The sequence below is a fragment of the Mus caroli genome, chromosome 19, assembly GCF_900094665.2.
Source record: "Mus caroli chromosome 19, CAROLI_EIJ_v1.1, whole genome shotgun sequence".
NCBI classification, from domain to species: Eukaryota; Metazoa; Chordata; class Mammalia; order Rodentia; family Muridae; genus Mus; species Mus caroli.
The window spans coordinates 16,319,200-16,335,662 of NC_034588.1; the positions used below are offsets into that span (position 1 = coordinate 16,319,200).

At 39.6% G+C, this 16,463-nt stretch overlaps 1 protein-coding gene across 2 annotated transcripts in view; it reads right to left on the minus strand.

Annotated features, from left to right (window-relative positions):
• The window catches only part of Rorb (RAR related orphan receptor B), a 176,793-nt gene that overhangs the window by 62,288 nt on the left and 98,042 nt on the right, over window positions 1–16,463 (minus strand). The window contains exon 1 of one of the 2 annotated variants that reach the window (XM_021151634.2): window positions 4,707–4,811. The exons of the other annotated variant lie outside the window; for it this stretch is intronic. Within the exon in view, the coding sequence (XP_021007293.1) occupies window positions 4,707–4,746 (40 nt within the window). The 5' untranslated portion in view covers window positions 4,747–4,811. Of the gene's footprint in view, window positions 1–4,706; window positions 4,812–16,463 lie in introns of those variants that run through there. 2 annotated transcript variants of the gene reach the window in all.

Below are 16,463 nucleotides of genomic sequence, written 5' to 3' on the forward strand. Positions count from 1 at the left end.
ATCCATCCATCCATCCATCCATCCATCCATCCATCTATCTATCTATCTATCTATCTATCTATCTATCTATCTATCTATCTATGGTGACACTATGCCTTGAGGATTTGTTTTTAAATACAGTTTGCCTAATTTAAAAATAGAATTGAACAAAGTTTTTTTTTTTTGATGGAAATTGTTAAGTCAAGCAATGTGTTTTTCTTGCTTTTCTCCTACTGTGCTGGCTAGTTTGTTTTTTTTGTTTTTTTGTTTTTTTTTAATCAACTTGACATAAGCTAGAGTTATCTGGGAAGAGAAAACACAGCCGAGTAAATGCCTCTAAGAGAGTACATGTAGGTAAATCAGTGGAGCATTTTCTCAATTATTGATGTGGGAGGGCCCAGCTCATTGTGGGTGGTGCCGTGCTTGGGCAAGTGGTCCTGGGTTCTATAAGAAAGGAGGCTGGGTAAGCCATAAAGAGCAAGGCAGTAAGCAGCTCTCTTCCATTCTTCTGCTTTGGTTTTGACTTCAGGTTCATTTCCTACCTTGAGTTCCTGCCCTGACTTTCCATGGGGATCAACTGTGATTAGGAAGTCACCTAAACCAAATAAACCCTATAGTCCCAAAGTTGTATTTGATCATGATCTTTGAAGATGTATCCTAGGAGCTGGAGACATGGCCTAATAAGCAATCTCAGTAAAGAGATTGCTTGTTGTGCTAAAAACCAAAGTGCATAATGAAGATGTAAAAGTTACAGAATTGGAGGAAATATTATAAAACACTTGTCCAATAATGGGCATATGCTTGCAACATAGAAACGACTCCTAAAATTGAAAGCTAGTTGGCCAAAGATCTGCTTTCAAAAGGACAAAACAATTAAAAGATGCCATGCTTCTCATGCATTGCTGAGCTGCAAATCACCTATCAGGAAGGCTATACTTGAAAAACCAAGAACTATGCCAAAAGCTGGAGAGGAGTTGAGCAAATGGATGCTCAGTTTTTGTTGGCAAGGTAAGGTATTAAAGCCACTTTGAGGGCAGTGGGGCAAGTTTTATACCGTCAAAGGGAGCCTTAGCAGCAACTGTGCTCCTTGACATTTGGTAGCTGAGTTATAACTCATGTCCACACAGAGCATGTACATGGAGGTTTCTCTATATTCTCCCCAAATGGGATACAATCAAGATTCACTTTGAAAGCTGAATGGAAGGGCATGTGATACTGGTATAGTGGAATATCATTTGGCATGGTGAAAGAATTCCTAAACTATGAGTGGCATTGTCATGGAAGACCTCACTGAATAATGTTAAGTGAAAGAAGCCAGCATGCTTCCAGCCACCCCTCTGGAAAATTCAAAACTACACAGTAAAAATAAATAAATAAATAAAAATCAGCCATAGACACAAGCTTTGAGTCTTGTGTGCACACACAGGAATGTGTTCTCGTTTTTACACTGTACCCAGAAGTAATTTAGCCACTTAAGTTTGTTTGATGCCACAGATACACACAAAACCAAGTTTTATTCTTCAAAGGGAATATTCTGATTGCACAGCCACACATGCCAAAAACCTGTGCAAAGAGCAGGCAGATGAGTCTGGAGGAGGAAAAATGAGAACTTAGTGAAGCCATGAAGCCTGAGAGTCGAGCTGGCTTTGAGCCAGACCTTAGGAAGGGAGTGGAATTTTAAGAAATACATGTATAGGGATAGGAAAAACTTTAGCTGGTAGCCAGAGAATGAAAGAGGAAAATCCAATTACTCAATTTCTAGATTAAGTAAATTTATTTTAGGGGCCTTTTTAGTGGGGTTAAGTGCAAAGCAAATAGTAAGATGTTTCTAGATTTATTAATATGCATTCCTTGATCTGTAGTAGATCACCATGCACTGAGTTGATTCACATCAAATTGCTACTTTTTGTGAAAGGATGAAGTTTTATTGGGAATTTCATGTGATTCAACATTATACTTTATTATTTGCTGTGTTTTAGGATGTAGCTCCTATCCTATGTAGCTTTCAGGATTACTTGAGAGGCAGGCGTATGCTATATACATGTAATACCAGTGCTCAGGAAGTGGAGGTAGAAAATTCATGCCAAGCTGGTATACATATTAAGACACTTAAAAAAAGTATGTATGAAAATGAAAGTCAAAGGTGGGGAATACTTCAAAAATATAAAGATATAGGAACATGCTTAATATAAAACTGAATATAGCCATGGGATTTGCACTTTTGATCATTAATTAAATGGCAGCAGTAGGGTGGGTGGGAGACGGGACAAGAGTGGGAGAGGGAAAGGGAGAAGGAACGAAGAATTTAATACTAATGATCTTTACACAAAACTCAAATCTTAAGGTTTTATATTTTGTATCATCTACAAGAGCTTTGATCATTTCCAACATGAATACCACATTAGCAAAACGACTGCAAACTCTTCCATTGAGAATTATGCTGTCATGATGTCGATGTTGTAGGGAACTTGCTGGCCAGCCACTAACTTCTTAACAATGAGTCTAAATGGAGGGGAATCACAGAGTTGAAGTGAACCCTGATTCTTGTCATCTCTAATGACAAAAAATAGTTCAGAGGCTAGAAGTCATCCTCCTTGGATTCTGTCGACTGTTAGATGAGCGGCCTTCAACAAAGGGAGAGAGGACCCAGTGGGAAGTTTTCCTGTGTGCACACAGCATCAGAAACTATTTCAGGGGTCAAATGATCACACAAGACGCAACTCCAGAAGTTGTGTCTTACGGTTTTACTCTATGCTAAATGTCACAAAGGCCTGTTGCCCAACACAGTTGGAGTCAATGCTATCCCCTTCAAAGACGGAAGGGGCTGTTCTGCTGATACTGCACACTTTCTCTAAGGCGATTACCAGCATAATCCTAAATATGATAGGACCGAGCTATCTTATTTTTGAGCTCATCAGATCCAGCATGCTCACATAATCCACAACAGCTTTACTCCATGTTTATGTAAGCTGGCGCTGCCTGAACAAGATGACCATACCTTCTTCCCTGCAGTGACACCGCTCTGCATCATTGTCACAGAAATAGTAAGAGCGGATGTTATTTTCAAATTCTGCCCTAATGGATTTCCTCCCTTTGAACTCTTCCTCCTTTTTCCCACAAGGGGGACATTTCCAGCCACGCTTGCCAGTGTAAAAATCGCGTCTGAACAGAGAATTGCCCCCCTCTCCCACCATCGCTGCTGGTGTTTCTTACTCTATTCCTTGTACCAAGGTATTTGCATGTTATAGTGTGCTGGATTGAATTGGTAGGAAGAAGTTTGGCCTTTTCTTTTTCCATTTGTTTAGAGATTTTAAATTGCTTTTAAAGCAGGGTAGGTATTTACGTCTCTGGGGGGAAATATTAGAAAAGAAATTGGTGAAATCTAGAAATTGCTGAGCAGGACACCAAGTGTTCTAGAGAAAGACTGATCTTCTTAAAGTTTCACCTTTAATTTAGAATATATCCTGTAGGTCCACAAAAAAATTTAAAAGAAAAACAAAGAAAAGAAATATAGTTTGCTTTTCAAAATGTAAAAGCATGTTAGTTCATATGCTTCACTATGCAAGTTGTGTGTGTGTGTGTGTGTGTGTGTGTGTAGGCAGGTACCTCTAAAAGATAGCTATATGTTTTAAAACACATAATTAGAAAGAAGCCTACATATTTACTTGTGAGTTGCTGTTAATTGATCCAGAACTAAAGAGGATTAAGTAATAGACGTTAATATGTCCACTGCTATGAATTTACAAACAACAGAAGCAACATTATCCTCAATAATTCTGTTAGTAAGGATAAATAGTTGTTTAAACACTCCAATGATGCCAGAACTGAAATTGATTGGTCAGGACGTAGTTCCCCAGTCTAGTCCTTAAGGACACAGGATTTGAATGTGGTAAGTTAAGACAGACACACTGTGTATGCTCCTTTAAAATATAAGTCCCCAGAGACCCTGAGGACTGTGAGAAGATGAAGTTCTGAGTTTAAGGTATACATGGAGATTTAGTGTAATTAGTAGGTGTCTAGAAACAACTGTTTTTAAAAATTATTTGAACAATTGTTTCTTTTATATTATAACATTTTCAACTTGTTTATGGCTATTTAATGCTAGTAAAAATAGCAATGTGTCATGTTTACCTTGAAATATTTTCAGAACAGATACGTAGACCTGTCCATTTGTGAAATAATACGCTTAGAGAAATATGTCCCAACTTACTAAAGAAATTAGAAGTAAAAAACAAATCCCCAAGCACCATCATTCATCACTCTTAGACAAAACCATTAAAAAAAGAATTTCTTATACATGATACATTTCAACATAGAATACAAACAAAATTGACCTTTAAAACAGTTAGAAAAATCAAGTAACTATAATAATAACTGTAGCAATGTAACAGGCAAGCTTAAAGCTAAAAAAAAAAAAAATACACCAAGGATGTTTATATTGTCAATCTATTGTCAACATGATGCGGCACATGAAAATACTTAAGGCCAGAACAGTGTTTATAGAATTTCACCTCAGCACATAACAATATTTCGTATCGGCATCTTTTCTAGTGTAAACTTAGGCTATGGAGACTGATTTATTCAATACACTCCCAAATCAGAAACAATGTATTGTCCCCACACTGCTATTGCTTTATTTTGCTTCCATCCTTTAACTGCTTGCTTTCTCGTCCAAGAATGGTTTACACTGCTAAATGTCAGCAGACAGAAGAAAAAGCGCAACTCACCAGTGCCGTCAGCTTTAGTTTTGGGCTGGTTCTCGCACATTCTGACGGAGCAGTGAAAAGCCTGACTGAAAAATATCTCCCCGTTTCACTTGAGGTCTGAGGACTGCCCCTATGTTATCCCACAACCAGAATCCCAACAGACTGCATTAATGAGATTAGACTAAAGAAGAGTTAGAGGCATCAACTGGCTTCGTTTCATTAAGTAAGGGTGAAAGAGAGGCTTCCTCACACCAGGAAGGAACAGAAGAAAAAAAATTCCTTTCTTTTTTTTTATATTTACTCAAGAGTACATTTGCGAAATTGTAAAATAGCAGTTTAAACATCCTCCACCCTCCCCATGAATCACATTGCTGTGTATTCTTTCTGTACTTCAAGTCCCCTTTGTTTTCATCCTTCTGGAGCAGGACCCAATGCGCACCTGACAAATATCTCAAGACAAGCTGTGACCCTGACAGTCTAGCGCAGACTTCATTCAGCAGTGGTTTGTAATTATTTTGCCCCTTTTACTGAGGCCTCCTGTATAAGGATTACCCAGCATTGGATTATAACTGTCTGAGGGATAATTAATGGGACACAGAGACATTTTATAGTTGAAGAAAATGAGTATATCTTACAGTCTCGCTGCAATACAGCCTGGTACCAGGACAGGGACTTCACACTAACCCCGAAGTCTAAACGACTCTATTCTATTGGAGCACCTCAGTGTCTCCTCTTGTAAAATGAGATCGATGAAAATACCCAGAAAGTTTCCTTTCTTTGCCCTTGTTGCTGGGCAAGTGGTGAAGCCTGCAGGTTATCTATCCCATTTTTGTGGGAATTTTGACCTGCTTGAGAAGGTGTAGATCTTGCATAGGCAACCATGGCTGTTGTGGGGTCATGGGTGCTGTAATCTTGCCATGTCTAAAACTTGGCATTTCTAAACATTCATCCTCATCTTCTAGCTTTTAACGTGCTCTCTGTCTCCTCTCCTAAGATGTTCCCTGGGTCTTGCTGGGGAATGGGGGGTTGGGAAAGATTGGGGTTGGGAGCTGAGGGAACAGGTACAGGAGAAGATAGAGGATATGCTAATGTAAGTTAAAGATATACAAGAAAGTGTTCCGGAAAACTCACTAGTTAGTAAGCTAAGTTCAGAATACAACTTTAAAAAAGAATGTGTCCAAAGGGAGGTACCTTGCACGGATGACAGAGCCACTCCCAGGAGACATGGGCTATTAAGCAAAACTTGCAGCACCAGGCATGTGATGCCCACAATTGGTCAGGGAGGCCACAGAAGTCTCCAAAGCTGCTGCCGTTGCTTATGATTACCCACCATAATTGCAGTAAGATCCTATTCCTAAAGACACCACAAAGTCTGGCTGCAGAACACAGTCCTACTGAGTAGGGAAATTTTTCCTGGTGCTTCACCTGTCATGATGCTGGGAGATGCTAAGCAAGCAGCTAAGGGAGAAAAGATATCAATGGTTTTAACCAGATCTGACCCCTGCATGCTGTCATGCCTACCAACCTGACAGACAGGATGTGTCCATCCATGAGACAGTGGCATTGTCATTGCAGGGAAACTGACTTCTGCCTTGCTCTGCAGAGGAAGATTTCGTATTGATACTGTAATCCAGTCAAAATCCCATGGTAGAGGTCAAAGCACCTGCGTTAGAACTTGCTATGGTTATTTCGCTAAATGGTCATTTCTTTTTCAAATAGCCTTTTAAATATTTATCTTGGAACCCATAGACCTGGGTACAAACTTGTGTTTCTTTCAATCTGAGTCAAAGAAGCTTGTTCTTGTACTAGGCTGCAGTCAGTGCAAAGATTCCTAACTCCAAAGTGCTGGGAAGGAAGGACTAAGGCTGCAAACTTCTGAAATGCTAAGAGCACCTACTCACCTGAGTGAGAAGGCTTCTAACATTGTCTGAAATGTGGCTGCAATACTGTGACTAGCGTTGGATGTAATCTTCCTGTCTTTGCTTATCTCAGGGGTAAGCATTCAGGTTGCAGCTATCATTTATGAATTCATGTATTCATCACTGATTAGTTAATTACTAAGTAATTAATACTATCTGTGAAAGTCACTGGGAAATACGTATGATGAAGTTCATAGGCCAGTGTATTCTTAAAGACTATAGATTTAATCCATAAATTACTGCCACTGTCATTATTAGGTTTTCATGTAGCTAATGCTAATGTGGTTAAGTGAGCAATAGATATGAAAAAAGTATCAGTCAAGTAAGTATTCTGTATTTTATGAGTTAATTGTGGAGGCAGAACTAGTTCTAAAAGTCAATCTGTATCTCTATCTATCTATCTATCTATCTATCTATCTATCTATCTATCTATCTATCTCACTCTCTCTGTCTCATGTATGTGTGTCCATGTTCAGGGAAACGTTACAGGTTATCATCAAGCACCTTTTTTCTTCCCCAATTTCTCTCCACCTTATCTTTTGGGACAGAGTCTGTCACTGACACTGGAGCTATACTACGCAGCCAGCAAGCTTCAGGTACACACTTGTTTGCCCTTATCTCCTGGTGCTACTGTGCCTGGCTTATGTGGATACTGGGACTACAGACTCAGGGTCTCATGCTTACAGGACAAGCATCTCCTCCTCTTTGCCACAGTAGACTATTTGTGATTATCAAATCTTAGTTTGCAATGAAATTTGTAGGCCCCAGCCAGAAGGACTAAAAGTCAAAGGCTAGGAGTAAAATCTAACGCATCTCCATGCCTCCAGAATGTTAAAAGAAACCCAACTCTTACCCTGGCCACCCAAGCAATGGAAAGAGAGACCCAGAACTGAATGGAATGCATCTCACAACACAGGAACCGTCCCCTTGATGCAAAAAGCAGGGTGGGAGATGCCAGCTGATACGTGATAAAAGAACCTAGCCCATGTTGAAGAAAGAAGGGAAAGATTCTCTAGAATCATGGTGTTGCCACATAGCTTTCCTTATGAAAGCCTTTTTGATTCTCTGGTCTCTGTGAGATAAATTCATACATTCATTCTTCCTCTTAGCTGGGGTTTTCCTCACATGAACAGGCTGTCTTCAAGTCCTTGTCTGGGAACCTAAACAGCCCCCAGTGCTTCACACCACTCTCTCCTTCCTGCCTCTCCTCCCTCCTTTCCGCCGCCCTCTGTAAGTAAAGTAAGGCCTCTCCCCCACTCTCCCCCCCCCCGCTGTTTTCCTACTACTCAAATTTATAACTCAACTCAGTTCCCATTACTTTTGTTTAGTGTGTGCTGACCATCTGTCCCCAGTGGGCTCCTGTGTCTTTACCACTTGTTCGGTCCTAGAGTGCTTCATTAATCTTGTTTACATGCTTGCTTTTCGTCCTCTGTGTAAGCTCCTTAGTAATGACCCCCCCACCCCCCGTACTGTCGAGTGTAGTGCCCAGCCTGTGAATGGGTGAGTGTATAAGTGTTCATTCACATGTTGAAGAGTTACAGACAAGCCTCACTCCTTACTTTTTTAACATTCCCACCTGTGTTTCCATGTTCCCACCTGTGTTTCCATGCGGTATGTTTGCTTTCTTATTACAGGTAAGTAGAAAGGAAGGGAAGATTAAGAATGAAAGCAAGCCCTGACTTAAGCTCTTGTCTCTCTTTGTTTTTTATTGATTGGTTCTAGTATATGAACAAGAGCTTGAAACAAACTTCTTCCAATTCACCTTTTTTTTCCTTGATATACCGATTTTCCTTTCCTCTATATATTTAATCATAACTTTAGATTATCTAATAACCATTAGATTAGTTATCCCATTGACATAGGTCTTTTCTCCATCCTTTTTTTCTCACCAGGAGTGTCCTCAACAGAAAAGACAAGAAGTTGGTCTCCCCCGAGACAGTTCTTCCCACCAAGATGGGCCACCTATGGTCTAAAAAGAGAATAGTCTAGACAATTTCACAAAACCTTTTCAGGAGTCACCAATGAAACAGGAGAACAAATCTTCCTATAGTGAAAAAAAAGCAAATTCAGATGAAGCCATTTGATAGGAAACAGCTTCAGTTTAGAACATAGTTTGCAAAGTAAGGTCCTTAGGTTAGAGTTGGCGGAGGCAGCAGCAGCAGCAGCAGCAGAGGCAGCGGTGGTGGCTGCAGCATTACTGGGAAGTTATTAGAAATGCAGATTGGTAGGCTCTGAGGAATCAGACACTCTGGGGGCGGGGCTCAGCCGTCTGTGTTTTCATAAGCTCTCCAGATGGTTGGATGCACGCTTATGTTTCTGAGTTAGTGGTGTACAGCACTGGGTTCCAGTCAGAACGAGCTACATTTAATTCACAGCTCTGTCACACACTAGCTGTGTGGACTGGAGAAGTTCTTTAATCTTCAGATGTTTTCGTGTCGCCGTCTGTAAGATGGAGATGTCTGGATGTTCTTGTCTGCAGAAGGCACAGGCTGAAATCCTGTTTTCCCAGCTGATAGCTCGGATGCTGGTTCTTCTGTGAGGTCATAGGTAATAAAGACATAGTGATCTGCCTTGCTATTCCTACTAGAAGAGGACATTGCAGGAAGGTACCGTCTGTGAACCACAGAGTGGGCTCCAGACATTGAGACTGCTGGCACTGCGGATTTTCCAGCTTCTAGAACTATAAGAAGTAAATTGCTGTGGTTTAAAAGCTACCCAGTCTATACTTTATCAAAGCAGCTCAAATTGACTAAGACAATTGTAAGAATACCCACCTTTCTGACAGAGGTGCTAGAGGATTAAACCCCTTAATTTAGAGCAGTCCTGGTCATATTATAATCTAGCCGGTAACTTTATGCGATTTACTATACTGTTAGATCACTGCAGAACAGAAAGTGTTTCATACTTTTAAAATATCTGCTGTTTTCTCTCCACATTTCTTAAAAACTTGCCACACATTAAAAATGGTTGGGGAACTTGAAAGAAATATCTAATTCCCAAAAGCCGTATGCCAGACTAATTCAATAAGAGTTTTGGGAGGAGACAATGGTATTTTTATTTTACAGAATATATTAAGACGATCTTCATGCCAGGAGAGCAGTCTATTGTAATTATTACAATAATTAACATTGCAATGAGAAAGATTTTCGAGGTTACAGTTGGATTAGAATTACTCATCAGTGACATGAGATACTGGGTTGGTGAGCACCCTGATTTTGCCTAGATTCCATAGTAAAAAGTGCAGAGAAATGGTAAAGATTAAGTTCTCAGGGGGATGACAACTCCGATGACTGAGTGTGGCCTGGACAAGTCTTTGTCTTTTGAGGAGTGTTTCTGTGGATTTTCAATACTATAAGCGACTATGTACGCACCCTTGCCCCTAGTTATGAGACCCAAAAGATTTTTAAACATTACTTTCAATTGATAACCTGTTCTAGCGTTTCAGTGTCTGGGTCCAAATCAGAATCTACCACTTAACGATATGATTTAGAGTGAGTTAACTAACCAATTCCACTGCACTTTAGTTTCCTCTTCCATGGAGGTGCTTCCAACTATAAAGATATATTTTGCTGTTTGAGAAATAAAAATGCACATAAAATCCTGTATACATCGGAAATAGTTGTCACTACCTCTCACTTCTATGTGTTTACTGACAGTTTTTCCCTAAGGCACTAGAAAAATCTTTTTTGTTTTCAAGGCCGTATGTAGAAACTGTGCTTCCATTTATTCTTTGAATAGGGAATCAGGATGATTAAATGCTCATAAAATTTTCTCAGTGTCTACACAGAGGTATAGGGTAATTTATTTACAGTTTTGCAAATGGTTCATTTGTGCCAGGGAGCACTCAAATGGGATAATTCACAAAGGAATGTTAGCAGTTTAATTTTGGTGGCGTGTAATAACTATTGTATTAATCTAAAGCTGTTATTCTGGTGGCTGAATTTTCAGATATTTTAACTTTGAACCAGACCCATATTATAAAACCGAACCTTTTCACATTTCCAAGCACTTTCCCAACTCGTCTTACTTATTATTTTATCTAAGAGAAAGTTATATGAGTAGCAGAATAGGTTACAAATGAACTAGAAAAATTTCAAAGTAGGCGTAAGTAACAGCCAATCTTTCGCTTATATATTATGGTTTCCAATTTTGTTTTTAGGGCGTTTCTGTGTGTGCGAAAGTGGGCGTCTTGTCATCATTTGATTCTTGTGCTTTTTCTGTGGTTCCATTTTTTCCCCCTGTTTGTTTTGTGTTATTCTGTCTTGTTGGTTTTCATTTTTATCATATTTTATCATTATTACTTTAGACACCTGTTTGTATTAAAGAGAGAGATAGAAAGAAGGGGTATGTATTTGGGTCAGTGGGTCAGTGGGTCAATGGGGGAGGATCGAGGAGGAGCCGAGGAAAGGGAAACTACAGTCACAATATATTCTATGAAAACATCTATTTCCAATGAAAAGAACCCAGTTCTGGTGTAAAGATAATTTTAGAGTAGTCATTAATGATGAAAACAAGTTTTCAGAGAGAAAAAAAGAAAAGAAAACAGAGGGGAAAAAAGGAAAAAGGAAAAAGGAAAGGAGGGAGCAGCACCTAAACTTTAATCAGAAAATGTAAGCCCTGGTTGTTCATTTACTAACATTTTCTTTAAACACTCCAGGCTTTAAACCTTAAGAGAACTCCTAAGAAGAACTTCACAAAATCATATAAAATTAGATTGCTTTTATCTTGGGAGTTATTATATAGCATCTATATGGCCAATATTTGGGAACAATTACCGTTTAGTTACACAAAAGTTTTATTTTTTAACATTAAGTATAATCTTCCCAATTCAGTAGCAACCCAGTCTCTGTAGGAATGATATCCGGGACTTTGGGGGAAAAAAGGTTAAATTTTGTCATGCGTTCATTTTGCGGATATTTGTTTGTTGACTGCATATCCTATAACTGAGTTAAGTGCCTTGTTTCATGGAATTTCCATTTCATCAGCTCAGTGTGTTGGGAGAGCGACAGACTTCCCCAGTTCTTGTTCACCTTCGGCCTGGGAGCATTTCTTGACTAAGTAGTTCAAGCTCTTGGCAGAACAATCAGTTTCCCTATTTTACCTCAAAGCTGATCAGTCCAAGCTGTGCTCTTGCAGCATGGCCTGTAGCCTTGGTGTCTATAACACATCCACAAACTCTCAGGAATAAAAACAAGATTTCTATGCTGCTCTGTTGATCTCAGCAGTGCAGTAAAACAGGTAAAAAGTGCAATGTAGGGGATAAGTTTATCACTGAGTTCTGTCAAGGAAGATCATCACACATGAAATGACTTCACTTCCAGAGTCTTAATGCTCTAGTTAGAAATCTGTCTTAGAGCCTTGCTGTTGAGTGTGTATAGGGTACATGTGCATATAGAATTGGTAATATGTACAAACATTTATGTATGTGTACACGAACACTCTATAGTATAAATACAGACATAAATATAGTATAAATACATTCTTTCTGTTTGTTCTTGAATGTGAGATAGAGTATTCCTAATTCTTTAGAAGTTTCTCAGTGCTCCAGAGGCCCCAGAATGCCATCAAGGGAGAAACACTTGTGTCTGCAGTCACTGCCTCGCAGTATATGGATTATGTGAAGACTAGAGCGCTAAGCATCATTCTATAACCCTAATTTAGTGGTGAGTTCAGTTCCTCCCTTACAATACATATTCTACTTATTCCTAGTCTGCAGGTCAGTGTTCTTCGTGGAGGAGATACCATTTCCAAACATAGGCACAGGCATCAGAAGCAGATTTGTCATTTCCAAGTCTCGGGGAGCTAACTTCAGGCGAGCACCTTTAGAACTTACAAGTCACAAAGACAATTGTTGTCAGATGTTGGGGCAATAAGTGTGAGCTCGTGCATTACTAAATACGTAGGATCACTGGATGGACTTTGTCTAGTTCAAGTGACTAGCAACCCGCGGTTGCAGTATGGAGTTAACTGTAGTATTACACTTTGGTATGAACTTTGTTAGGTCAAAATTCTCTAGCAAAAGCATTCCTAACTCACAAGTTACATCTTCGATTGTGTCTGGTCATGAAACAAAACAAAACAAAACAAAACAAAACAAAACACAATAGCTTCTTTCTTTATAAGCACTGGTGATTTTTTTTTTATTTAGTATTTTTGACAGTAGCTACCTATGTAGGATAGAGTCATTTATTGCTCTTGCTTGAATACTATTCTGTGCTCCCCCTTCTGTACTAACACACCAACAAATCTTTATTTCCCTGAAATCCAGGCAATCCTGTCAGGAAGAATTCAGGTGGAGTCATTAGTGCTAAACTAACTCAGCTTTGTGCTAAACAGGTCAAAGAGTTGAGCTTCTCCTCCCATACATACTAAGGAACATACTCACCAAGAGACAGCTTAATGACCAGATAGATACAGTAAATTTACTTAAAAATGTAGAGACATCCAGAAATAACAGCAATTTCTCTGTGGGTGTCCCACGTTTACATTAGCAGAAAGAAATTTGTCCCTGAAGCATTTTATAAAGTAGAAGTGTGCATGGTCCTTTTCCTTCACCCATCCTGGGATATCTTACAGGAGCTTGCTAAAATTGTGAATATTTTACTGAATAGGGTGACAAAAAAATCAAGAATATAAAAACTAAATGTTGCCAAACTAAATGTAGGATGATTTTTTTTTTCAAACTCAAAGCTGTTCAGCCTGATCTAGAGTAAAAGGGAGAAAAATCCAGAGGTGCAATAAAAGGCAGATATATTAAGCCATTCTCCTTTCATTTCCAGAACCCTCAAGGATCCAGAGAACGAACGAACAATCATGTCTCCTTAAATGCATTCCCACTTCATTCCTTTCAGCTACTCAACGACATTTACAAAGGGGAGTGATTTTAAGGACACTTCAAGAAAGACATGCTTCAGTTTTAACTATTCAACGCTTCTTTTCTCTATTTGAAGTCTTGAGTCATGTCCCTAAGTCCCATGATTTCAAAGCAAGCTGGTCCTTACACACCAAAGACAGCCTGCGTATTGCACAATCCCCTCCCTCTTTAAGGAAAAAAGCAAATGTTATCTTTTCCTCTAGGGAGAATTTAGGAGCTGCCGTGGTCGATGAGCTGGAGGCACCACCCAAAGTAGTGATTGGGGTTTAAATTCCTCCAGATATGGGAGAACTGCTCTGTCTGAGTTTCCGTCCTAAAATCTGTTTAGGATCCTTTTCACCTCGAGGAAGTTGGATTACCTGTCACACATCTGTTTCCAAATGTGAACTGTTAGTTGTTTTGTTCACACTTTCCATATGCACATTTGATAGGTTTGGCCTTTTCTGCCCCTCCTTCCCCATCCCCACTCTTTCCCATCCTGCTGGCTTTTCTTTTTTCTCTTCTATGCACAGAGGACTGGACCCAGAATGACTAAATAAATAAAATGCATTCTCTTCCCCCTCCCCTTCTTCTCCTTCCCCTCCCCCTCTTCCTCCTCTAAGACATGGTTTACTATATGGACCAGGTTGGCCTGGAGCTCATTATGCAGTCTAGTGTGGCCTTGAACTTATGATCATCTTGCTTCAGCATCTAGTGTGTTGAGATTATGGGTGTGTATATTTCTGGTAGCATTTTCTTCATTTATATTTTTACTTATTATCAGTAATTCCTTTGCAATGCTTCCTGCTGAGTGTTAATTCATATCTGGCCTCTAAAAAAAGAACAAAGAAATGTATGTCCATGATGCTCTCCTTCCTTAGCCCTGAAGGATAGCAGGGCTTCACATAATGCTTGGACTTTCACCTTATTTTGCCACAGAAAAAGGAAAGGTCCTGAATGTGGACTGAATTTCGCAAGTGGGGTAGTGTCTGTGCGTGCGCTAGACTCACTGTTTGTTTCTCATCCGTGATGCTTACTAGGTGTTCAGACTGCTGTCCTTAGCACTATTAACCAGGAAAGTTATTTTCAAACTGCTAAGAAAAGCATTATTAAAAAATAGCTGCATTGGGGGGTCAGCAGAGCCTGGGGTGTTTCCAGTGATGTGTGTCATATCAACCACTCAGAAGATTTCTACTCTCACCCTATTCAGACAATTTTTTCTTCTTGTTTGCTGAGATAAAAATCATTGAGTAGAAACAATTGGTATTTAACATCCCACTTTTCCTAGTGGATAATGATGTTATGATCTGGAAGAATAATGAATTATTGTCTAATGGCTGAAAATCAAGAACTATACCCTAACAACTAAAGACTTGGGCACAAATGCTGCAGGGGTATTGCAGTAAATAAAGGTCAGTACATATCTTCTACTCTGGGATGGAAACACTGATAGAAAAGACAATCCAATTTGCCTGTGACCTTGAAACTAATGGGTCCAAGAATAGTTAGCACTAGGAATCTGAAAATTATCTTTCGGTTGCTGAAGGCAGTTGGCGGGGTGAAGTGTCGACCAAGCAGTTGCTTTAGGTAGGTTTGACAAAAGTGCTTATTCTGATATTTTGGGAGAGTCTAAATGGCTGTGCTGAGGAGTTGATATTCCTTCGGGTCTGAAGAGGGCAGGATCATTAGGATATTTTAAGCAGGCAAAATATTCAAACAATATTTACTCAGAAACGAGTCCACTTGAGATTGGAGACAGATTACTGTGCACACTGCACGTGCCCTTTTTTGACTTATTTGAGATTTCAGGCCATTAGTTTGAAAAATAGCCACTGAGCCTCTTTAAGTAATCTTATACTACATAAAATAACACGTAACACAACAATACTATGGATGTTGTTGCTAAACAAATGCCACCCTGCTTGGCTCCATTCACATATGGGCAAATTCTCAAGCTTAATGGCCAGGAAAATATTATTCAACTTTTAAAAAGTTTATTGCAATATATATTTTTATACACATAGCAAACATTTATAGTTCCTTTCTCCTTCTCTCTGCCATTTACCAGTGGATTGCCATTTCTCTATAGTCACTAGAAAATAGCAACTTTTCAGGTCTGAAAATAGGATGTTCCCAATAGTAGACCACTTGTTTAGCATGTGTGAAGCTCACTGTTACCATCCCAGCACTCAAGAATACAATCCCCAGCCACGGTGTCAAAGTGAAACAGATGCAGCACCAGGTTATCACTATTTCAAATATTTTAATACCTAGCAATACACCAAGTACCTACTGGGCTGATTCTTGTTCTTGGGCAACCATGAGGCACAGTAGGATTGTGACTTGGATCTTCCAATACCCCAGGGAAGCCTTGTGATAGAGAGGCTGGTCTAGAAGAAAATGACTGAAGACCAGACCTTTGGAATTACTGGTTTGCAGTGTGGGTCTTGGGCATGCACTGGTCAGTATTTGGACTAGTGTACAGAAGAGTCATGTCTTTGGTCAAGATCAACTCCTTTGTGTCTATTTCTTCTTTAATCAACTGGGGTAATGATCCCTGTTTCAGTGATTGCCTAAAGAATAAAATGAAATCACATTGAAAGGTGATTGACCTGTGTCTGTCATAAAGACAGTGCCACCATGTGGTAGCCATTACTAAACAGGAACACTTTCTAACTTATAGCTGAGTCCCATTTCCTTGCATCAGTGAAAAAGCCCCAGCCTAGACATGCTGGGTGCTTATGTTTATCAGAACACAACCAGAAGCCAATGTTGGGGATGAACCAATTCTAGAGATTCCTTCCTAAAAGCTGTATTGCCAGATAGTGTATGATGGTGAGTTCTTCCATAGACTGTCTACACCTTCCTTCAGAAATAGGCCATGCTAATTCTTACTGCCCATAATGTCAAGGCAGGGAAGAACACATGTGTACTTCTCAAACAAAAGCCCACGTTCTTCTGTTGCCACCAGAGCATTTACTCGGTCGGGTGGTTTTACTTAACGCA